Raw genomic sequence first — 25,702 nt, forward strand, 5'->3', positions numbered from 1 at the left:
CTGAGTATTTTCTGTGTGATAGGTACTAAAATACAGAAATGAGTAAGATGGTTGCCAATTCTCAAAAAGAAGGCCGGAACAATACTCACTGAGTGTTACTATAAGCTGCTGCTGCTGCTGCTGCTGCTAAGTCGCTTCAGTCGTGTCCGACTCTGTGCGACCACATAGACGGCAGCCCACCAGGCTCCCCCGTCCCTGGGATTCTCCAGGCAAGAACACTGGAGTGGGTTGCCATTTCCTTCTCCAATGCATGAAAGTGAAAAGGCAAAGTGAAGTCGCTCAGTTGTATCCGACTCTTAGCGACCCCATGGACTGTAGCCCACCAGGCTCCTCCATCCATGGGATTTTCCAGGCAAGACTACCGGAGTGGGGTGCCATTGCCTTCTGGCACTTATTATTCATTATTTCATCCTCCCAATAACTGTGTGAGGTAAATATCATTACACCCCCCCACTCACCTTTTGGAGATGAAGGAACAGAGGCGTGAACCAAAGCCTACATCCAGCAAATGGCAAAGCCAAGAATTTATTCAATGACCTGGATACTTCCTTCGACAATATATTTTCTCTCAAAGTAAATTTAAAATCACAGTGTGATGTTCTCTATGTGATGTTTTGTTAAGGAAACTTAAGTTTTTAAAAACTGAATTACAAACAAGTTTTCCAAGTTTCATTTAGAAAAAGAGGTTTAGGCTCTCAACTTCAAGTTATTTATGTTGGAAAACATTCCAGTAATAGAGGTGCTTTATGGCAATCCACGCCAGCACTCTTGCCTGGAAAATCCCATGGATGGAGGAGCCTGATAGTCTACAGTCCATGGGGTTGCAAAGAGTTGGACACGACTGAGCGATTTCACTTCACTTCACTTCATAACTACATGAAGGCTTGAAGGCTTCATGTAGTTGAAGGCTGAAAATAATAAATTGCTTGACCAAAATAAATGAAAATTACTGAGTTAAGTCCTGAATAGCATCTAAGACCTAAATCAGTGAGTTTCTAAATTATAATTATCGTAACTCATTGTTAGGGTAAACAAAGCACAATACTGAACTAAGATGGCTGAATTCAAACTGAAGGGCAGTATAGTTCCCACTGCCAACAGTGAACAAAAAGAACGTGGAACTGAGAAGCTGCCAGCTGCTCCTTTGTGCAAACAGCTTCCTCCCGGGACCCTGGTGCTTATTCCCAACTGCAATTGAATTGTTCGGTAGATATTCATAATATGAACTGTGATCCCTAAGTGATGTATTGTGCTAGATCCTTTTTGCTTTATGAATGCACAAACAGGAGGGGAGCCTGAACTGGGAAATGAATTCTTAAGACACAAGAGCAACTTAGAGAAATATTCAAGGTCACGCTGTCTTGTAGGGATGGGATGCCCATTGTACAGGTGAGCCACCCGACCTGCACATCTGAGGGTCAGAGAGAGACTTCTGGGTCACCTGTCTCCCTGGGCCCTAAAGTAGTTTTGGGAATCCCCATTTCTTCCCAATAGGTTGAAAATACACAGGGCCTGGAATCATTTGTCCTCATAACATGGGCAGAAATTTTGAAAGCAAGTTATTCTCACCCACCCTGTTTGGATCAGATGAGGAACTGTGAAAACAGAGATTCATGATCAATCCAAAATTCCAGCAGCTCAGAAAATGCCCTCGGTGGTAGGAAACGGTGTAGGATAGGCAAATTCTTCAAGTATATGGCCCAATCCTAGTGCAGTCATGACCTCTCCTACATTTGTGTCATGATTTCATAACGACTCTGAAATTGAAGTCATACTCTTATATTTACAGATGAAGAAACTGGAGATGCATGAATCAAAGCTAGCAACCATGAGAGTTAATCGCTCAGTCGTGTCTGACTCTTTTGCAACCCCATAGACTATAATGTACCAGCCTCCTCTGTCTATGGGATTTTCCAGGCAGGAATACTGGAGTGGGTTGCCATTTCCTTCTCCATGGGATCTTCCTGAACCTGGGTCTCCTGCATTATAGGCAGATTCTTTACCATCTGAGCCACCAGAGAAGCCCAGGGGCCATAAAGAATGGAGTGGAGTGGAGTGGAAGTCGCTCAGTCGTGTCCGACTCTTTTGCAACCCCATGGACTGCAGCCTGTCAGGCTCCTCTGTCTATGGAATTCTCCAGGCAAGAATACTGGAGTGGGTAGCCATTCTCTTCTCCAGGGACTCTTCCCAACCCAGGGATCAAACCCGGGTCTCCTGCATTGCAGGTGGATTCTTTACCGTCTGGGCCACCAGGGCCCACCAACCATCAGAGTAAGAATTAAATCTTGAGTCTTCCTAATCCACACTGAGTAATAGACTTTTCACCACAAACCTAAAGCATGACCTCAAGAATATGTGTTGTAGGAGCAACGACTTTGGAGTTAGACTTGCATTGGCCTATCTAGATGTACCATTTTTTAGCCATATAATTAGGAAAGTTCTTTAACATCATGAAGCCTTAGTTTCCTCATCTGTAAAATGGGGACATGCATCACACCTAGCTCATGGGGTTATGGTGAGGATCAAAGGTGATATGCATATAGCACACTCAGCATAGAACCTGACCCTCATTAGAGCCAGACAGATGTTGAGGGTTTCAGGGTCATGTTTAGAGCATGGACTCTGGATGAAGGAATCTCCTTTTCTCCTCTGTAGTTTAGCATGCCTTGGGGCTTAAAACCCCCAGGGAACATTTTATAGTATCGAAAACCACAAGAAGATAAAAACTTGACACAAGCAGAGAGTGCTTGGGCCTAGAATGGGTGTGAAGGATGTCCACTGTACAGGAAGCGCAACTGTGTCTCCTCCCACACTGCCGTCCGTGCTGAGTCCCTGAGAGTGAGGACCCTCCATTCCCACCTGGAAAGCCATGGAGTTGGCAGCAGCCAGAAATATCCTCAGGGGTAGCTTAGCCTTGTAGGACCTGTGGCTCCACAAACGATGGGCACCAGCTGTCACGCCCAGAGCAGTCAGGAGGAAGCAGAAGTAGGCTGCAAGACACAATCAGGGAGAGAGTCAGCAGGTGTCAGAGCTTTTAACCTTCCCCTAGCTTTTCTCTCTTCTCACCCATGCGGAATGGTGTCAGAAGCATATGCAGTGTGAAGAATCAATAACTTGGGGAAAGGCAGGCATTTTTTTTTTGGTTTTTAGCTTTCCAGTATGAGAGAGACATAGAGAGAACTTTCCTTAAGAAACTGGGACCTTGGAACATTCATTTTTTCTGTGTCAAACGAATCTATTTCTTGCCAGTCTTGATACAAAATCACAGTGCTGTTAGTGTGCATTTGTAATTCTTACGTGTCCACTCTAGGTGGAGCTGAAACAGATCTCTAATCTTGCTTCTTAATTGACACCCATGCCAGGATGACTCTTTTAAATGGCAGTGCCCATTTTCAGGGCTCTTCTAAATGGTTTGAAGGAACTCAGGCCAGACCTAAAAGCAGTGAAGTCTGGCTCAGGGCCAGTAAGAATGAGACTAAAACTGACATCAAGGACAGCTGAGATTTGTCTTCTAGCACTCCTCACTTCTACCATCACTGTCACTACGACAGGGCTGGTAGAGATGGCCAGGTGGGGATCTAGTTATTTTTTAAAAATTTTATTGGGATATAATTAAGTTACAGTCTTGTGTTAGTTTTAGGTATACAGGAAAGTGAATCTGTTATGCAAATACATAGATCAACTCTTTTTTAGATTCTTTCCCCACATGGGCCATTACAGAGAATTGAATAGAGTTTCTGTGGTATACAGTAGGTCCTCATTAGCTACCTATTTTATTTATAGAAGTGTCAATCCCAATCTTCCAATTTATCCCCCCCTCTGCTTACCCCTCAGGAACCATAAGGTTATTTTCTGTAATTCTATTTTGGTTTTATAGATAGGTTCGCTCATAGCCCTTTTTTTAGATTTCATATATAAGTGATATCATATGATATTTGTCTTTTTCTGTCTGACTTATTTCACTCAGTTTAAGAATGTCTAGTTCTATCCATGTTGCTGCAAAATGCATTATTTTGGTCTTTTTTATGGCTGAGTAATATTCTATTGTATATATGTACCACATCTTCTTTATCCATTCCTCTGTTAATGGACATTTAGGTTGCTTCCACGTCCTGGTTATTGTAAATAGTGATGCAGTGAACACTGGGATGTATGTGTCTTTTCGAATTATGGTTTTCTCCAGATATATGCCCAGCAGAGGGGATTCTGGATCATATGGCAGCTCTATTATCAGTTTTTTAAGGACCGTCCACACTGTTCTCCATAGCGGCTTTATGTTTTGTTCTCACTAACAGTGTTCTCCATAGCGGCTTTTAGTTTATGTTCCCACTAACAGTGTAGGAGGGTTTTCTTTTCTCCACGCTGGGTGGGAATTTTCTTAAAGTCAATGTACAGTGGAGCTTATTATCTGCTACACACTTAAATATATTATCATTAGTCCTCATAACATGTGTTAGCAACTCATTTTACAGCTGAGAAACTAAATCTCTGAGTTAAATCCTTCATATATACCAAAGTCAGCCTGGTTCTAAAGCCTCTGCCCAGAGACCCCACGCTGCCCCCACGTGGTTGGTGGTGATTTGTTCTTTGTACAATACTTGGGAAAGGTTGAGCGCATGGTAGAAAGGAGATCAAAAATCACAATTCCTGAGATTATTTTCCTCTAGTGGTTTTAAAGCAATGTTCCCACAAAATGCTAAATGTCTTACTTGAATTATCTTATTAAAACATAGCAAACAACCCTTATAGGTCTATATTATTATTGAGTCAAAGGCTTAAAGAAGTTAACTTATTTCCCAGTATCACAAGGTTGCCGAGTGTCTTTGCTAAGAGTCAAACCCAAGTCTGTCTGAACTAAGAACAGAGTACTTGTCTCTATACTCTCCTTTGCCTCTGGGAGATATTAGGTAAGTTTTATCTTCATTTCTCTACACCCTGGAAAAGGAAATGGCAACCCACTCCAGTGTTCTTGCCTGGAGAATCCCATGGACAGAGGAGTCTGGCAGTCCCTGGGGTTGTAAGAGTGGGACATGACTGAGCGACTAAACCACCTCTACACCCTACATCCTTAACGCATGCATGCTAAGTCACTTCAGTCATGTCTGAATCTTTGCGACTCCATGGACTATAGCCTGTCAGGGTCTTCTGTCCATGGAATTCTCCAGGCAAGAATACTGGAGGGGGTTGCCATTCCTTTCTTCAGGGGATCTTCCCCACCCAGGGATCGAACCTGGGTCTCCTGCACTGCAGGAGATTCTTTACTATCTGAGCCACCAGGGAAGCCCAATGTCCTTAATATTGGATCCCAATCTAAATTTAAAAGTGAGGTGCTTCCTTACTAGAGGGGAGAGACCTGAACTAGGTTATATGTAAGCAGGGTCAGGCAGATAGTCCTAGACAATTGTTTCTACCACTTAGCACATACAAGGCCCTCCATAAAGAAGTGTCAAAGACCAAGTGACCAGCTGTGAATAGATACATGAGTAGTCATGAACAGTACCCAGGCCAAGTTCTTAGGAAGCCCTTGTAGGACTTCTTTAGAAGTATTACTAGGGCAACTTCAGTGTCAATATACGTATTTAAAGGGAGCACAATATTATAGCTTCCAAAAGTCAAGTCTGACTGATCTTGACCCTGATATTTATATGGGTCTAAAAACAAGACTCACCCTTGGCACTAAGATTAATGAGTCTGAGTACATGTGGTTTTCATGAACTTGACAAATTATTCCTTCCTTGAAAGGTTAAAAACAAAAAGCAACAATCTGCCCATAAATCACAGAAAGTAGCAGTAAATAAAACACTCTGACCTCTTTTGTTATCATAATTTAACCTTGGTCATGAGTCCATGAAATGGACAGCTATTTCCTATGTCATCCCTGGCCTTCATGGCTCTGCCAATAATTTTTTTTTTAACTGTCAAGTGAAATCTATGATGGAAAAATTCAATGTGACCCTATCTTGCCAGTGGGCTAAGACATTGAACCTTGAGTGCAATAAGATGAATTCCCCAGGCTCCATGATACATAAAAGCAATCCCTCCAAACCATGGTTCTCAGGGCCTTGCCACGACTACGGCATTGTCTTGTCCTTTTCAAGATCTTCGATATTTCAGGAGTCATTTACCTTGTTGATCTGCTCGTGTCTGGGCCCCTGACAATGGGTCTGAGTCAGAGCCTGCACGGGGCAGTAGTGGTTATTGGTTTCCATGGTCCTTCTTTTGGCAACAAGAATGTAGCTGTTTGACCCAGGCCTTGCCCTTGCATTGTACCCCCATCTACCTTGTTCTGGGAATACAAACCTGACCCAAGCTTTCTCTCTTCTGGCTTAAAGACTAACGCATGATTGAAACAGTAAAGAATGAGGCCTGGAGAGCAAGATGTGAAGATGACAGACACAGCCAGCTCTACAAGAGACAGAAGGACAGCTGTCTGCACTGAGCCACTGGCTGCAGGCCTTGGAGTTCTACAGTTGTTCTTTTCATCCATTGAGCCTCCCCAGTATTCCTCCCGGGAGAAGGCAATGGCACCCCACTCCAGTACTGTTGCCCAGAAAATCCCATGGATGGAGGAGCCTGGTGGGCGGCAGTCCATGGGGTCGCTAAGAGTCAGACACGACTGAGTGACTTCACTTTCACTTTCCACTTTCATGCATTTGAGAAGGAAATGGCAACCCGCTCTAATGTTCTTGCCTGGAGAATCCCATGGACGGAGAAGCCTGGTAGGCTGCAGTCCATGGGGTCGCACAGAGTCGGACACGACTGAAGCGACTTGGCAGTATTCCTCCCAGTAATGTGAGCCAACAAATTCCCTTTTCTTGCTAGTTTGCACTAGATTTCTGATAACTAAAATTCTGCAGAACGCCTAGGAAAGAAAGCAATCTTTTGGTCATAGTCCAAATGAGGATAAATAGCAAAAATCTTGGGCTTGTTATGAGGCTTTATGGGATATTCCATTTAGCAGGTCTCAGTTTTCCTACTTTGATAGGGCTAATTTGAGAAATTCTTAACTTCTCTTCTATGAGGTTTGTGGAGAGTAATATCCAAACAAGTTTCAATGAATGCTGGCTAGTTGGCTCTGAGGTAGTGAATAATCAGATACAGAATTGATGCCTTTGAAAAAAAAGGAGTAATGGGCAGTGTCAATAACTTTACAAAGTAATTCATACCTCACAGAGCAAAGTGCTAAAGTAATAGAAACTGGAATCACAAAATCACAGAACAGTAAGCAACACATGGATTGGTCTAACCAAATAAGAGTCACCAATTCTGGTTAGCTGAAGCCAAAAAGACATGTATTAAATAGATATTAAGTGGTCTGTGGAACTCACGAGGAGGTTGCAGGATAGGGTTTTGGTTCACAGCCTCCAAGATGGCGCCAGTGCTGCCTAAGCCTTCAATTCACAGCCTTGTGTAGTCTTCTCCCCTTGAGTAATTTTCTTCTAACCAAAGGCTCATAGCAACACTGAGGCACTATTAGTTCCATTATTTGGTTACAAAAGATATGACTTCTATTTTGCCAGCAGATTCTTTCTTCCCTTGGGTTTGGTGAAGTAAGCTGCCATACTGGGAAGGCTAGGCTGGCAAAGAACTCAGGGTGGCCTTCATCCAACAGTCGGTGAGGAAATGAGGCCCTCGGTTCAACAGTCCTCAAGGAACCAAGTCCTGCCAACAACAATGCAAGTGAGCTTGGCAGTAGATCCTTCCCCAGTCAAGCCTTCAGGTAAGACCCCAGTCCTGGCTGCCTCATGAGAGATCCTGAAGCAGACAGTCCAGCCTAGCTGAATCTGGATCCCTGCCCCATATAAACTATGAGAAAATGAACCTATGTTGTTTTAAACCGCTGACTTTGGGAGTACTTTGTTCTGCAGCTGAAAGTGATTAATATAAGACCTGAACAGGAAATTTTCCATGAGGGAAGGAAGGTACAGTCTAAATCCCAGTTTAAGAATGGTTTGCCATCTATAGGGATGGACAGTAGATTCAAGTTGCATGGGGTGGGGGTCAGGGAGGAGAAGCATGGGGTGACTGCTAATAGGTATAGGGTTTGGGGGCTAAAGAGTGATAAAAATGTTCTGAAATTGATTTTGGTGACCGTTACACAAACCTGTGAATATACTTAAAATTAATGAATCACACATTTTGAATAGCTGAGTTGTATGGTATGAGTTATAGCTCAATAAAGTCATTACTAAAAAATGACCGAGCTTCTATTAGATTTTGTTATTATGTATATTTTCTCAGTATGAATAAAATAGACATGTCACAAAGGACATAGGACAAAACAAAGAAAAATCAACCATTTGCCTAGGATGGACACTTGCTACCAGTGGGCACACATATCACACCACGGACCCTTAAATCTTCCCTAGCTGCCAAGAACAGTGTCTGTTTGACCCTACACCTATGCATGAGTCTATCCAGACCAAAGATTCCAAGGCAGAATCACCTGCTTGCCAGTGTTCGGATCACAGTCCATGCTCTACCAACAGAAGAGAGAGAATCCATGGTCTCTTTGGCTTCCATGGTGGAAGGCAGAATCTCACCGATCTGGATTCCTCCACTGGAGCAATGTGTGGAGAATACCTGAAGTGACCCTCTCTGGACCACAAAACCAGAGAACAGGCTGGGGGGTGGTGGTGTGGAAATGTATATATATATATATATATACATGCTGCTGCTGCTGCTGCTGCTAAGTCACTTCAGTCGCATCCGACTCTGTGTGAACCCATAGATGGCAGCCCACCAGGCTCCTCCATTCCTGGGATTCTCAAGGCAAGAACACTGGAGTGGGTTGCCATTTCCTCCTTCAATGCATGGAAGTGAAAAGTGAAAGTGAAGTCAGTTGCTCAGTCGTGTCTGACTCCTAGCGACCCCATGGACTGCAGCCCACCAGGCTCCTCTGTCCATGGGATTTTTCAGGCAAGAGTACTGGAGTGGGTTGCCATTGCCTTCTCCGACATACATACATATGTGTGTGCTAAGTCACTTCAGCCATATCTGACTCTTTGCGACCCTATGGACTGTAGCCCACTAGGCTCCACTGGAATTCTCCATGCAAGAATACTGGAGCAGGTTGCCATTTCCTTCTCCAAGGGGTCCTCCTGACCCAGGGATCAACCTTGCATCTCCTGCATTGGCAGGTGGGTTCTTTACCACTAGAGCCACCAGGGTATGTATAAATGTGTGTGTGTGTGTGTGTGTATATATATATATATATATATTATAGATTAATAATGCTATACAGTAGGTCCTTGCTCTCTGTTTATTTTATATATAGCAGTGTGTATAGTTTGGGCTTTCCTGGTGGCGCAGATGGTAAAAAAATCTACCTGCAATGCAGGGGATGCAGGTTTGATCCCTGGGTGGGGAAGATCCCCTGGAGAAAGAAATGGCAACCCACTCCAGTATTTTTGCCTGGAGAATTCCATGGACAGAGGAGCCTGTCAGGCTACAGTCCATGGGATCGCAAAGAGTCGGACATGACTGAGTGACTCTTTCACTTTATTTTAAGTTCAGTGTGTATAGTACGTCTTAAAATAACCTCTTTTCATTCACCCTCAAATACTTTGCACACATAAGATCATTGCAATCTCTATTATGGGAACAGTAAAGATGAAAAAAATCGGTATTTGGGGACAGAGTGTGCAAAAAGAAGTTGGTTTCTATAATTTCTTAAATGAACGCACAGTAAAATTCCAATTAAAAAAAGAAAAAAAAATGCACTGCACTGCCTAACAGTGTCAGCAGGGAGGCTGGAGAAAGGGGTCTGCTCTCACTGCCAGCCTGCCATGGACCCGCACTTCACCAATATGTCTAACTTTATTGTTTTGTTTCTATGCGGTAGATATCTAATCCCCATTTCACAGATGTGTAAAACTGAAGCCCAGAGCCTAAATGCCTCGGGATCTCACAAGGACAGAGCTGGGGCCCAAAAACCAGCTCAGTCCAGCCCAAGCCATCTCCCCTGGTGCCAGGGTCGCCAGCCCTGATTGCCCATTGCAGTCATCTGGGATCTTTAACATTTGAGAGATCCATCAGTTCAGTTCAGTTCAGTCACTCAGTCGTGTCCGACTCTTTGTGACCCCATGAATTGCAGCATGCCAGGCCTCCCTGTCCATCACCAACTCCCGGAGTTCACTCAAACTCATGTCCATTGAGTCGGTGATGCCATCCAGCCATCTCATCCTCTGTCATCCCCTTTTCCTCCTGCCCCAATCCCTCCCAGCATCAGAGTCTTTTCCAAAGAGTCAACTCTTCGCATGAGGTGGCCAAAGTACTGGAGTTTCAGCTTTAGCATCATTCCTTCCAAAGAACACCCAGGGCTGATCTCCTTTAGAATGGACTGGTTGGATCTCCTTGTAGTCCAAGGGACTCTCAAGAGTCTTGTCCAACACCACAGTTCAAAAGCATCAATTCCTCGGCGCTCAGCTTTCTTCACAGTCCAACTCTCACATCCATACATGACCACTGGAAAAACCATAGCCTTGACTAGACGGACCTTTGTTGGCAAAGTAATGTCTCTGCTTTTCAATATGCTATCTAGGTTGGTTATAACTTTTCTTCCAAGGAGTAAGCGTCTTTTAATTTCATGGCTACAGTCACCATCTGCAGTGATTTTGGAGCCCCAAAAAATAAAGTCTGACACTGTTTCCACTGTTTCCCCATCTATTTCCCATGAAGTGATGGGACCAGATGCCATGATCTTCGTTTTCTGAATATTGAGCTTTAAGCCAACTTTTTCACTCTCCTCTTTCACTTTCATGGAGAGATCCATAGGGCCCAGTGAATCAGAGATGAGGGCCCACAGGGCAGGGATCTCTCTCCAGAGGGGACTGTGATGCACAACCGGGGCTGAGAAACCACTGCCCTGTAATGTACATCCCCCCTTAGAGGCCATCTGGTCCCATCCCCTGAACTTACAAATGGAGAAACCTGGACCCAGACTGCACTGCACTCCCTCCACCCCCCCCAACGCACCCCACGCTGACTCCCACAGGGCTTGGTAAATGCTCAGCGGTTTGGGAGCTGGAAACAGCAAGCTGTCCTTTCATGTGGACCCAGGCTGCCTGTACTCTTCTCCTGGCGGCTCCCTTTGATGGTGTGAGATGATCCCCAGGTCCCCTCGCTGGAGGCTTTGATATCCACGCACTGGACTGGAAGGCGGGTATGCAGGGGGGCCCAGGCGGGAGAACCCAAGCTTGCGGGGACTTGTCTTCCACCAGGGAAGCAGGGAGGTGAGGCGGGGGGCAGGAATCAGAGGGTGAAGGCTCCTGGCCACAGGGCCACATGCAGCTGGGGAGGGCAGGGGTGGGGCAGAGCCTGCATGGGAGAAAACAAAGCACTTGGATATCTGCCTTTTTGGCTCAAGTGTTTTGAAGGTCACTTTGGGGTTCTGGCCAACAAATGATTGTTTCTCTTCTCCAGTCTTTCCTATATTTGGCAGATCAGTGGAGAAAAGTAGACACAGCCATAGATGAATCGAGAGATACACAAAGAGATACATATATACATATGAGTAAAAAATGCGGACTTCCTAGTGGTAAAGAACCTGTCTGCCAATGAAGGAAATGGGTCAGGAAGATCCGAAGGAGAAGAGAGTGGCTATCAGTCCAGTATTCTTGCCTGGAGAATTACATGGACAGAGGAGCCTGGCAGGCTACAGTCCACAGAATGGTGAAGAGTCAGACACGACTGAAGCGACTTAGCATGTATCCCTGGTGGTCCAGTAGTTAAGAATTCACCTGCCAATGCAGGGGACACCTGTTCGATCCCTGGTCTGGGAAGATCATACATGTGAGGAGGCATCTAAACCCGTGGGCTACAACTACTGCCCGCCTAAAGCCTGCGCTCTGCAATAAGAGAAGCCACCGCAACGAGAAGCCTGTGCACCGGCAGCCAGAGAGCAGCCCTCATTCGCCGCAACTAGGGGAAGCCTACATTCAGCAAGGTGCTCAGCAAGGAAGACCCGAGGCAGCCAAAAATAAGTAAGTTAACAGTAGAAAAGGAATCTTTCTCTGGGCTTTATATCTTTATCCCTAAAATGGAGAAAGTCTTTACAAAAAATAAAATAAATAAATGATGGGCACTATAGCATTATGGTTAAGATGAACCTGGGCTGAATCCCTGGTATATCATCTTTCAGTATGACTTTATCTCTAGACCTTGGTTTCTTCATCCATAAAATGGGAACACAGCCTGCCCTAGAGGCTTGCCGTAAGGACTGAAGGCAGCAGTGAACGTACAATGTGAGCCAGGCCTGGCGAGCAGCACTGGCAGGTGCTACTGGCCCAGTTGTGAACGCCAGCCCACTGCCTCTGAAACTAGCCCTTGCCCAGCTAACCCCCTGTGAAGACACCCACGCTCTTTATCACTCTCAGCTGGAGATTCTCAAGAGGATGGGCAATCTTGCCTACTCCCTTTCCTGAGACCTTTAGCAAAGACTCCAGACACTGTTCGTTGTCACAAACCACAGCTGGAAGGGTGTTACTGGCATCTAGTGGGTAGAGGCAGGGATACTGCTGAGTAGCCCGCAATGCCTGCAACAAAGAGGGACCATGACCAAAATGTCAGGCGTGCCGAGGTAGAGAATCCTGTTCTGATTTCTTGGGACAGTTCTTGAAACCTAGAGTGACTACACTGGCCTTGCTCACACCTCTGATTTCATGGGGAGTTATGGGAGTAACTCATGTTTCACGTATACACATAATATAATGTAATGCAATATAGGCCAAAGGGTTTGTTCAGGTTTTCTGTAACATTGTATGGAAGAACTCGAATGAACTTTTTGGCCGACCCAATGTAACATAACATATGATAAACAAGCTGAAAACAAAGAACTAGGACAAAAAGCCAATAGTATTTTAGGTCATTGATTCTTGAACGTTAAAGGGCCAGGGGTCTTGCAAAATGCAGATGCTCAGCTCTACTCTCAGAGATTCAGTAGGTCCGGGGAGAGATCCGGAAGTTTTGCTTCTAACAAGTCTGCAGGCGGCGCTGGTGCTGTTGGTTCAGGGTCTGAGTGTTTAGCCCAACCACCAGTGAGTGTTTGGCTGACCCACCAGATGTGAGAGGGGCTAATAAAGGGCTGGCCCTCTAGGGCCACTCACCTCATGAGATGCTGCAACAAAGAGTTGCAATTAGACCTTAGGTCTTCCAGTAAAAGGTTTGGATTTATAACATTTGAGATTCCAAGGCAAATTCCTCCTAGATACTATTTGAACACTTGACTCGAAATCAGAACATTTTTACAAGGTCACGAGAACTGTGGGCTTAGATGCAAAGGGCTTCTTTTGACTATTAAATCTTCCAAATTCTGTCATATTTTTAAAAATTGAGTTGATTTACAGTGTTGTCTTAGTAATTCCAGCATACGGCACAATAACCAACAGCCTTTGTGATCCCCGCCTCCTTCCTCTTCACCACCTTCTCCTCTGCGGCACATGGGCTGCAGGCGTCTTAAAGGAAGTGCCCACATCTTCTAGATTCAACGGAAAGGGAACAGAACAGAAGGGAGAAGATAGATTTCTTGCATTTCACAGGTACTGCCTATTTTCCTCCAGCATCCTTCCTGCCTTCAGTTAGTTTCACTTAGACTGTTCTGAAGTTCTGGGCAAAGCCTCCTTTTCCTAGTTGATTTACAAAATATATGACAAGTAGTATAAAAGTCATAGCAGATCACTAACAACCAGTACTCTTGCCTGGAAAATCCTATGGAGGAGACTGGTAGGCTGCAGTCCATGGGGTCGCTAAGAGTCGGACACGACTGAGCGATTTCACTTCCACTTTTCACTTTCATGCACTGGAGAAGGAAATGGCAACCCACTCCAGTGTTCTTGCCTGGAGAATCCCAGAGACGGGGGAGCCTGGTGGGCTGCCGTCTATGGGGTCACACAGAGTCGGACATGACTGAAGCGACTTAGCAGCAGCAGCAGCAGCAACAACCACAGAGTATAGCATAGTGTGTTTCCTCTCTGTTGTTGCACCCTACTATCTATTCAGTTTAGTCGTTCAGTTGTGTCCGACTCTTTGTGACCCCATGGATTGCAGCATGCCAGGCTTCCCTGTCTATCACCAACTCCCAGAGATTGCTCAAACTCATGTCCATTGAGTTGGTGATGCCATCCAACCATCTCATCTTCTATTGTCCCCTTCTCCTCCTACGCTCAATCTTTCCCAGTATCAGGGTCTTTTCTAATGAGTCAGTTCTTCACATCAGGTGGCCAAAGGATTGGAGTTTCAGCTTCAGCATCAGTCCTTCCAATGAATATTTAGGATAGGCTGGTTTGATCTCCTTGCAGTCCAAGGGACTCTCAAGAGCCTTCTCCAGAACCACAGTCTAAAAGCCTCAATTCTTCAGCGCTAAGCTTTCTTTATAGTCCAACTCTCACATCCATACCTGACTACTAGAAAAACCATAGCTTTGACTAGATGGACCTTTGTTGGTAAAGTAATGTCTCTGATTTTGAATATGCTGTCTAGGTTGGTCATAGCTTTTCTTCCAAGGAGCAAGCATCTTTTAATTTCATGGTTGCAGTCACCATCCACAGTGATTTTGGAGCCCCCCAAAATAAAAGTCTGCCACTGTTTCCATTGTTTCCCCATCTATTTGCCATGAAGTGATGGAACTGGATGCCATGACCTCAGTTTTTTGAATATTGAGTTTTAAGCCATCTTTTTCACTCTTCTCTTTCACTTTAATAAACAAAAAAGAAGGTAAGCATTTGAGTCTTTTCCAGGACCTCATTCTGTATCCACAGGTGTCATTTCAGGTACTCAGGCTAAGCCAGGCATCCCTGTTAGATGCTCTCTGGCCCTCTGTGTTTTCCAACATGCAAATCATCACATTGTAATTAAACAAGGAATTGTTCATCTAATACCATCTAAAACATAAACTCCAGGAGGGCAGGAATCTTATCTGTCCCTACATGTATTGTCAGCTGGTACTTGTGCAACTATTATAATTATATAATGTATGTATATAATTGTATAACAACTCTTTGTGACCCCATAGACTATACAGTCCATGGAATACTCTAGGCCAGAATACTGGACTGGGTAGGCTTTTGCTTCTCCAGCGGATCTTCTCAACCTAGGGATTGAACCCAGGTCTCCTGCATTGCAGGAGGATTCTTTACCAGCTGAGCCACCAAGGAAGCCCAAGAATACTGGAGCGGGTAGCCTATCCCTTCTCCAGAGGATCTTTCTGACCCAGGAATTGAATCGAGGTCTCCTGAATTGCAGGCAGATTCTTTACCAACTGAGCTATCAGGAAAGCCATTATAATAACTTAGCTAGGGGAAAATATGCAACCATGCTGATTGCTTTCACTTTAAAATTCATAAACCATAACTATAGTTCAGCTTGCATTATTACTCAGAAATCATATTACTTTCCCCTGGTCCATATGGGCTCCCTCCCTCCTAGACAACTGTTTCATACCTGTTTTGATCACCTTGCCCCCCACCATTCTCCCTCCCCCACTTCGTATGATAACATTGCTTCTGTTTGAGGGCAGAACTTCCCCAGGCCCCACCACCTGTACCCCCTCACCCTTCAGCGCCCGAGCCTGTGCACCCGGCATTTCTCCATTTCTACAGATGGCCAGTGCACATATTCTTTAAGGCCGGCCCTTTCTTGTGCATCTTATCCACCCTGTCCTACTCAGTTGCTCTGCCATTTCCCCCTCTCTCTGCATCAGGAGTACCTCTTACTATTCCCATAGCCTACAATCAAGCTGTTATTTCTCTCATTTTAAGAAACAAAATTTAAAAGCCTCTGTTGACACTCTCCCCCCATCTAGAACCTACTCACTTTCTCTGTTCCTCTTTACACAGAATTCATTGAATGGATTGTCTCTTGATTGTGGATTACAGATCTTCACTTCCTATCCCAATCAATCAAAACTGCTCCCACCAGTCCAGCCAAGACAGACGTGGCCCCTTTCCTTGTGGGCAATCTCTAGATGTATATTAAGAAAGTCGATATGTGGGTGATGAACACAGTGAAGGACGGGCAGAGGTGCTACCGGAGCCCCCAAAGGAGGGACTGACATTCCACGCAGAGGTGACATTGTGCGCAAAGGCACAGAGGCTCCTGGGAGGAGCCCCACCAAGTGGCGGGGTCTGGCTCCTGGGAGGGGATGTGGAGTGAAACGAAATGCAAAAAGCAGGCAGTGACCCGACCAGGAAGGTGCTTAACGTTATAGACTTAATCTTGAGGACAAGAGGGTTCCACTGAAGAATGTTACATGGTCAGGGAGTTCCCTGTGGTCCAGTGGTTAAGAATCTATCTGCCTTGCAGGGCAGGGGACGCGGGTCCTATCCCAGCTGGGAGAACTAAGGTCCCATATGCCACGGGGCAACTAAGCCCTCGCACGGCAACTAGAGAGCCTGCACGATCTAGACCGCACTCTCCACACCTGGAGAAGCCCGTGTGCCACGAGCAGACGCAGCAAGCCTGCACGCCGAAATGAAGAGCCCTCTCGACCAAGAAATACACAAAATTTAAAAATAGTGTTATATGATCACGTTTAGAATGACAGATGTGAGCGTGTTACGGAAGATGGAATCTAGTAGGCTGAAACTATCCCTTGTGCTGAATACTCTCCACGAGCCCTTGCAGACACACACCTTCTCTTTTTTTTGCTGTTCTGTGCCCTAGGAGGCTGGCTTCTATCAGCTAGACCAAAGGGCTCCTTCTGGAGCTGGACTAGCTGCATCAGGATTATTTGAGGAGTTTTAAAATCTATACACATCTTCTAGATCCTAATGCCCATGAGGCTGGAGTATGTAACTCCAGATGGTCCAGTTATATAGCCAATTATGGGAGTGATGGACAAGGAGAGTGACGAACAAGGAGAGTGCTCCTTAAACTAACGTGCCCATCAATCACCTAGTGCATGCCTACTCAGTCCCTCAGTCGTGTCTGACTGTGCGACCTCATAGACTGAAGCTCATCAGGCTTTTCTGTCCATAGGATTCTCCAGGCAAGAATACTGGAGTGGGTAGCCATTCCCTTTTCCAGGGGATCTTCCCAGCCCAAGGATCAAACCCAGGTCTCCTGTGTCTCCTGCATTGCAGAAGGATTCTTTACCCACTGAGCCATCTGGGAAGCCCCATAAATCACCTAGGGGTTTTATTAAATTGCCGATACCTAATCCAGTAGGTCTGGGCAGAGCTAGAGATTCTGCATTTCCAACAAACTCCCAGGTAATGCCACTGCTATTATCCCAGGGACCACACTTCAAGTTGCAAGACACTGGGTAACTCCTGCAGAGAATCTAGGACCAAGGAAACCCAGCTTCTCCTCTTAGCTTCTTATGCAAGCAAAAGGATGTTTAAGACAGAAGCCCAGGAGTGAGATCTCATCTCCCTACCCACAACTGGTGCTCCACTCTTCCTACCTTCTTTTCCTTGCCTTCTTTCTTTTCTCGGGTACAGAGTGAAAAAGTTTATTTCAGGTAGATTTAAATTTATTTTTTATTTATTATTTTTTTCACTGCACCACGCAGCATGTGGTTCTTAGTAGTTCCCTGACCAGGGATTGAACCCACGCACTCTGCAGGGGAAGCTCGAAGTTTTAACCACTGAACTGCCATGGAAATCCTTATTTCAGGTAGATTTTAAAATGTACAATACAAGAAAAGGGCTGCCTTCAAAGCATCACTAAAACAATTCCATGACATAAAAACACAAGAACTGAACTGCTTAAAGAACAACGGCTGAAGATATCTGTGCACTGCAAAACCGTCAAGCCTTGGTGGAGAAGATCTGATTAAAGAAAAAAGGTCCCTGGGTATGAATAAGATACTTGTTAAACCGAATCTTAAGAGCTCTTAATCATAACTGAATGGTGTTGACAGCCTTTCCCCTGAAGCAAAGTATGTAAAGCATGTTGACCAAGCTGAATTGTTGGGGGAAGAGAGGTGGAGTTTATTTTCTTTTGGTTCTTAAGAAAATGTCAGAAACTTAACACTGTTCGCTTTCAGTTCATTTCTAAAAATATTTGGCATCTACTGCAAGTGGCCACATGTATAAGAAGAGCTATATTTGGAGCTGCCAATCATGTAACATTTTACTAGAAATGCAAAAAAACATAAAAATCAGGATTACTTTATGATTTTATGATTTATCAATATTTGTTCAGTACGACACCACCCTAATGGCAGAAAGGGAAGAGGAACTAATAAGCTTCTTGATGAAGGTAAAAGAGGAGAGTGGAAAAGTTGGCTTAAAACTCAACATTCAAAAAACGAAGATCATGACATCCAGTCCCATCATTTCATGGCAAACAGATGGGGAAACATTGGAAACAGTGACAGACTTTATTTTCTTGGCCTCTAAAATCACTGTGGATGGTGACTGCAGCCATGAAATTAAAAGATGCTTGCTCCTTGGAAGAAGAGCTATGACCAACCTAGACAGGATATTAAAAAGCAGAGACATTACTTTGCCGACAGTGGTGTGTATAGTCAAAACTATGGTTTTTCCAGTAGTCATGAACAGATGTGAGAGTTGGGCAATAAAAAAGGCTGAGTGCCGAGAATTGATGCCTTCGAACTGTGGTGTTGGAGAAGTCTCTTGAGAGTCCCTTGGACTGCAAGGAGATCCAACCAGTCCATCCTAAAGGAAATCAGTCCTGACTATTCATTGGAAGGACTGATGCTGAAGCTGAAGCTCCAATCCTTTGATCACCTGATGCAAAGAGCCAACTCATTAGAAAAGGCCCTGATGCCGGGGAAAATTGAAGGCAGGAGGAGAAGGGGGCAACAGAGATTGAGGTGGTTAGAAGGCATCACTGACTCAACAGACATGAGTTTGAGCAAACTTAGGAAAATAGTGAAGGACAGGGAAGCCTGACATGCTGCAGTCCAAGGGGTCGCAAAGAGTCAGACATGACTGAGCGACTGAAAAACAACTCGACACCAAAGCAAGTCCTTGAGAGAGAACTATTTCAGAGCACAAACAAGTTCAGAATGGGATCTTTTCAGCATGGCTTCCTGCTCCCTCTGTGCTTCTTACTTTCTTGTTCAAGACTTCTTCTTGTTATTGTTTAGTCAGTAAATCATGTCTGATTCTTTGTGACCCCATGGACTGTAGCCCACCAGCCTCCTTTATCCATGGGATTTTCCAGGCAAGAATGCTGGAATGGGTTGTCATCCTCCTCCAGGGGATGTTCCTGGATCAGGGATCAAACCCACAGCTCCTACATTGGCAGACAGATTCTTAACCACTAAGCCATCAGGGAAGCTCTCAAGACTTCTCCTCTCCCTCAAATAACACAAAGCTTCTTTGGGGTGGAGGGGATCATGTATTAGGTGTGGGAATCAGAGCTCATTGGAACAGCTCATGGAAAATGCTGGCTCTTTATATAGAGAAGTGCGGGGGTGCACAAATAAATCCGAGAATTCACAAGTGAATTGCCTGCCTATCTTTTCCTAGCTGGGGATGGGGGGATACCATCTTACTTTTTTTTAGTCTTAGTTCCCTTATCTATGAAACACACAAGCTAACAAAAGACTATCTCAGCAAGTTATCGTGAGACAAATAAAAAAATATATATAAGGTGGTTTTAACAAATAGTGATATCTTAATCAACATTACTGAAAACACCATTATTCTTATTGCTAGGCAAAGATTTTCAGACAGAGGAAAGGAAGCAGGGTCTTCAGAGGAAAGAATGCCCCAAGTTTCAAAGCAACAATTTTCCTTACGCTGATTCTCAGCCCTCACAGCTTCTTGGAGGTGAATTTGGCAAAAGCAAGCAGAGTTCATGATACAGAATAACTCCCATCATTCCCTCCCTCTCTGTCGCTCACTCTCTCACACACACAGAGTCAAAATCAGGAGAAAACTATCAAAATTAGAATTAGAGATAACTGAATACAAAGAGAATAATGCACGGCACTATAGGCACACTGAATTTCCTTTTTATTAATTATTCAGTTGTGATTTTTCTCCTGGGCAGTAACTGCATGTGTGTAAGGAGAGAGAGACAGAGTGAGACAGAGAGGATTCATATACATCATATTGTTCTAAGTATGTGCACACTTATTAATGTCTTTAACCATAAATAGAAAACTGTAATATCTAAAATGTCAATCCCCCTGAAGGAAGGAAGACCAAAATTTAGAAACAGCACCCTAACTGGTCATTTGAGGGAACTGGAAAAAAGAATAATTTCGGCCCTTCTCATCTGAATTATCCGGGTACTTATGAGTTTTCATTCTCTCTCCGCCCTAACAAGCTATTTATTTCCCTACAGGGACTAAGACCACCAGGGGTTGAAGCCCGCGCCAGAGGCTTAGGCAGGCGTCAGCAGGCATTAGCGGCCGTGAACCATGAAGGCGTGCCAACCAGACCCTCAGAGGGCTGAGTGCTGGGCCTGGAGGGGTGTCTCGGAGGAAAGTTCTGACAGGAGAAGCCCAAGGCACCTCTGCTGTTTTGATGTCTGAGCCCTCTGAAGGGCAGGGAATTAAAGTGACGTGTAGGGAAGGCTTCTGGGAGCCACAGCTCTCTGTCTTCATTCCTCCCCAAGGATCTCCTCCCCGTCTTCATTCACTCTTCTGATCAGGGAAGGGTCCTCCCCAGGGCTCCACGTGAATACAGTGGGCTTGGAACAAACCTCTCCACAGAGCAGCCATAGGACACAGACAAAGCCCATTTGGTGGTGGAAGTGCCTTGATGCCCCCAAAGGGAAAAGTGATGAAACACAGTCCTTCCAATGTTATTTTACCACAGTGTTTCTGCCTTAAAGAAAAGAGTTAAAATTTTCATAAGACAGCATTCTATCAAGACACCAAGAAATCCCCTTCGACTCTGATTGTCGACCGCATCCTCAGGGCAGCCTGACCTAGTTCACGAGCTCCGGTCTCAAGAGATTCCTTCACACATTTCTATTCCTGCCAAGTCTCCTTAAGTTACTGTGAATAACCCAAGGCGGGTTGGGTTTGTCTTTTCTTTGCAGCATAATCCAGGGCCTGCTTTTCTGATCGTCACAGGTTCTGAAGCAAAAAGTCCAACCTGATTTTATAAGTTGCCTTAGCAAAATATTTGGTTCTTTCCTTCCTTGACAAGCACACACCAATGCCTTCAGGGTGCCCGGCTGTCTAGAAGGTACTCAGCACGGAAATGGTCAATAGCTGTCCCCCAGGAGCCTGATGGCAGGACAGCTCCTCAAACTGGCAGCCCTCAGGCCACAATCCACCCACAGATTAAAAAAAAACAAAAGTGAAAATTAAAAATACAGGATATCAGGAAATTCCTGGGTGGTCCAGCGATTAGGACTCTTTGCTTCCCCTGCAGGAAGCATGGGTTCCATCCCTGGTTGGGGAACTAAAATCCCACATGTCCAGTGGTGTGGCCCTCCCCCCCCAAAAAAAGATTTCAAATTTTATTTATTTATTTGTTGTTGTTCAGTTGCTAAGTCGTGTCTGAGTCTTTTGTCACCCCATGGCTATAGCCTGGCAGGTTCCATGGGATTTCCCAGACAAGAATACTGAAGTGGGTTGCCATTCCCTTCTCCAGGGACTTTTTCTGGCCCAGGGATCGATCTGGTGTTTTCTGCATTGCAGGCAGATTCTTTACCAACGAACCACCTGGGAAGCCCATTTATTAGGATTATTTTTATTGAAGTATAGTTGATACACAATATTATATTAGTTTCAGGCGCTTCCGTGGTGGCTCAGAATAAAGAATCTGCCTGCAATGTGGGAGACCCAGGTTTGATCCCTAGGTTGGGAAGATCTCCTGGAGAAGGAAATGGCAACTCACTCCAGTATTCTTGCCTGGAAAATCCCATGAACGTAAGAGCCTGGAGGGCTACAGTCCATGGGGTCACAAAGAGTCTGACACGACTGAGCGACTAACACACATATGTACAGCATAGTGATTAAAAAATTTAAAGGCTATATTCCATTTATACTTATCATAATACATTGGCTGTATTCCCCGTTGCTATACAATATATCCTTGTACCCTTGATCTTAGCCTAAAGGCCTGGAAGCAATATCCTTGTGGATTATTTTATATATAGTTTTTTTTAATCATAGGATTTTTTTTTAATTGGAGGATAATTGTTTTACAATGTTGTGTTAGTTTCTGCTGATTCAAAATTTAAAATTTCAGTTTCTACCTTCTTTTGAAAAATAGAACTGGAAACATCAGGAGCTAAATGGCCCTTCCCTTCTGACGCCGCCCCCACTAACCCCATACACAAGGACACTCTAGGGTCAACCCTCTTCGCTTATCACCCGCCAGCCTCTGATCTGGAGCAGGGCCGAGGCCTTATCTGTTAGGCACAGAAGATACAGCTCTGAAAGTCCACAGTATATTTTCTTCAGAAGGAAAATAAACATAACAGTAAATATATAATAATGAATCCAGCCTAGGTTATATGTGTCTTTATATCAACAGTTACAAAATATAATTTCTAATTTTTCTGATAGCAGAAGGGACCCATAACAGCAAAAGTCATAACCAAGCCCAGTCCCTGATATACCCCCACGATAAACAGATTTTGAGTCTGCATCTCAAAATCTGTTTCCCAAAGAACCCAAGCTGAGATCCCAATAAGTAATGGATTCTGGCAAGAATCATCAATGGATGCTGTTATGAGTTGAACTTTGTCCTTCCAAAACTGATGTATTAAATTCCTAACTCCCAGATGCACCCAGAACGTAACCTTACATAGAGTCTTTACAGATGGAGTGTGTAGGACAGGATAGGCCCTGATCCAGTATGCTGCTGCTACTGCTAAGTCGCTTTAGTCGTGTCCGACTCTGTGCGACCCCATAGACGGCAGCCCACCATGCTCCCCCGTCCCTGGGATTCTAAAGGCAAGAACACTGGAGTGCGTTGCCATTTCCTTCTCCATTGATCCAGTATACTGGTGTCCTTATAAGAAGAGGAAACCTGGACCCACAAACACACACAGAGGGAAGACAAATAAACTGAAACAGCCCCCTGCAAGCCAAGGAGAGAAGCCTGGAACAGATCCTTCCCTTGGGGCCCTCAGGAGGAACGAACCCTGCCAACATCTTGATTTTAGGCTTCTGGCCTCCAGAACAGAGGAACAATACACTTCTGTTGCTTAAGCCACCCTGTCTATGGTTCTTTGTTATAGCAGCCCTAGCAAACTAATACATATACTCAGATAATCAGATCAGAGGAGTGATGCAAAGCAGGATACCCTCAAGGTCTCAGAGAATCACCCCTGGGACTGCAGACTAATTGTGAAGCAGAAAATAAAAGTTTACACAGGAGGAATCTGGCACCTAACCAAGAAATTTAGCATGGGGAATGCTGGAAGAACTTGACATTAGATGTCTTCTGACAGGATGAATATGAAGCACATCGCATCACCCTGGAGGGACTGCTGCCACCTAGGCTTAACTTTAATCTCCATATGCTTGTATTCTCAGCTCCTGGTATACAGAAAATAGGGAGAAAAGAAAACAATCAGACAACTCCAAATGTGGGACATTCTATAAAAAAAAACTGTCCTGGTCTCTTCAAAACATTCATGTCAAAGCTGAGAGCCTTTTCTAAAGACAGAGAATAAATATCAAATGGGATGCAATAATCTTGATTAAATCTGGAGTCAAAAAATAAATTTAAAAAGATATTTTGAGAACTGGAGAAATTTGAATATAAATGAGATATATTATTATTAAGTTATGATAATATCCTTATTTTAGGGGATGCATGTGGAATTATTACTCCTTGGAAGGAAAGTTATGACCAACCTAGATAGCATATTGAAAAGCGGAGACATTACTTTGCCAACAAAGGTCCATCTAGTCAAGGCTATGGTTTTTCCAGTGGTCATGTATGGATGTGAGCATTGGACTGTGAAGAAGGCTGAGCGCTGAAGAATTGATGCTTTTGAACTGTGTTGTTGGAGAAGACTCGTGAGAGTCCCTTGGACTGCAAGGAGATCCAACCAGTCCATTCTGAAGGAGATCAGCCCTGGGATTTCTTTGGAAGGAATGATGCTGAAGCTGAAACTCCAGTACTTTGGCCACCTCACGCGAAGAGTTGACTCATTGGAAAAGACTCTGATGCTGGGAGGGATGGGGGGCAGGAGGAGAAGGGGACGACAGAGGATGAGATGGCTGGATGGCATCACTGACTCGATGGACGTGAGTCTGAGTGAACTCCGAGAGTGGGTGATGGACAGGGAGGCCTGGCGTGCTGCGATTCATGGGGTCGCAAAGAGTTGGACACAACTGAGCGACTGAACTGAACTGAACTGAAAGGGCCACAACATGTATAACTTAGTTTTAAAGAAGTGGCCCTCAACATTTTTGGCACCAGGGACTGGGGAAGACGACTTTCCCATGGGCCAGGGTGGTGGAGGTGGGAGGCGATGGTTTGGGATGATTCAAGCGCGTTACATTTATCATGCACTTTATTTCTATTATTATCACATCAGCTCCAGCTCAGATCATCAGTATTAGGTCCCAGAGATTTTAAATGACTGAGAAAAAAATTAAAGATAAAGCAACTGTGGCAAAATGTTAATAACTGTCGAATTTGGTAGCAGATGTGCTGGTGTTTACTGTACTAGTCTTTAAAATTCTCTGTATTTGAAAACGTTCATATTAAAAGTTTGGAGGAAACAAATGTCACTGAGAGCCAATACACAGACACTAAATGTCACCTTTCTTCTTTTGCTTCACACATTAACATACCAATCAGTTGAACACAGAAGGCCAGCATGTGGGAATATGGGTTAAACCTTGCTTTGTGCTGGCTTTATGATATTCAAGAAATTAAATATATTCATACTTAACAAATCCTCCTGCAATGCAGGAGACCCTGGTTCAATCCCTGGATCAGGAAGATTCCCCTGGAGGAGGGCATGGCAACCCACTCCAGTATTCTTGCCTGGAGAATCCCATGGGCAGAGGAGCCTGGAGGGCTACAGTCCATGGGGTCACAAAGAGTCAGACACGACTAAGCGACTACTGCACTTTTCTGCTCACAATTAAGCAGGCGACTGAACTGAAGATAAGTGGGAAATGCAAAGTCAGATAACAAGAAATATTGTAAAAAGATGTCCAGGTGGCTATGTTTCTGTCTCCTCTGATCCTTTCTGAGTCTCAGTTTCCTCATCTGTGAAATGGGGAGAAGAACACAAATCAGGAAGGCTTGTTTTCAGGGATGCCCAGTGGCTGACACAGAGTAGACAGCTGATAAATATCCTCTGAACTGCTGTTATTACTCTGACTGTGGGTGGTGGGGGCAGCCAGCAGCAGCAGAAAGGTAAAAACCTAGACATGCTGGCCAGAGCGCCTGTCCTCCAGGTGGTGCTGGGCCGTACTGCCTCAGAGAAACTGTGCATGCATTTTCTTCTAATGAGGACAAGGGTAACGAACAGGGCAGTTCACTCTCCTCCAGGCAGAGAAAAGTGGACGTACATTCTGTCTACATTTCAGATGGCACACTTCATATTTAGGATAATAATCAGGAAGAACTCAAGAGGACTTTCTTTCTCTTTTTTTAATTGGAGTATAGTTGCTTTACAGCAGTGTGTTAGTTTCTGCGGTACAGCAAAGTGGATCACCTATACGGATACATACATTGCCTCTTCCTTGAATGTCTGTCCCATTTGGGTCACCGCAGAGCACTAAATAGAGTTCCCTGTGTTATGCAGTAGGTCTCTCAGCAGGTTCTCAATCTCGAATAGATTGTTATCTATT

General features: G+C 44.6%; 1 protein-coding gene across 1 annotated transcript in view; it reads right to left on the reverse strand.

Moving 5' to 3' along the window:
• Positions 1 to 25,702, reverse strand: part of SCD5 (stearoyl-CoA desaturase 5) — a 176,072-nt gene that overhangs the window by 68,084 nt on the left and 82,286 nt on the right. The window contains exon 2 of the mRNA XM_055588927.1: positions 2,860 to 2,990. Within this exon, the coding sequence (XP_055444902.1) occupies positions 2,860 to 2,990 (131 nt within the window). The remainder of the gene's footprint in view (positions 1 to 2,859; positions 2,991 to 25,702) is intronic.

Source organism: Bubalus kerabau, chromosome 7 (assembly GCF_029407905.1).
Source record: "Bubalus kerabau isolate K-KA32 ecotype Philippines breed swamp buffalo chromosome 7, PCC_UOA_SB_1v2, whole genome shotgun sequence".
NCBI classification, from domain to species: Eukaryota; Metazoa; Chordata; class Mammalia; order Artiodactyla; family Bovidae; genus Bubalus; species Bubalus kerabau.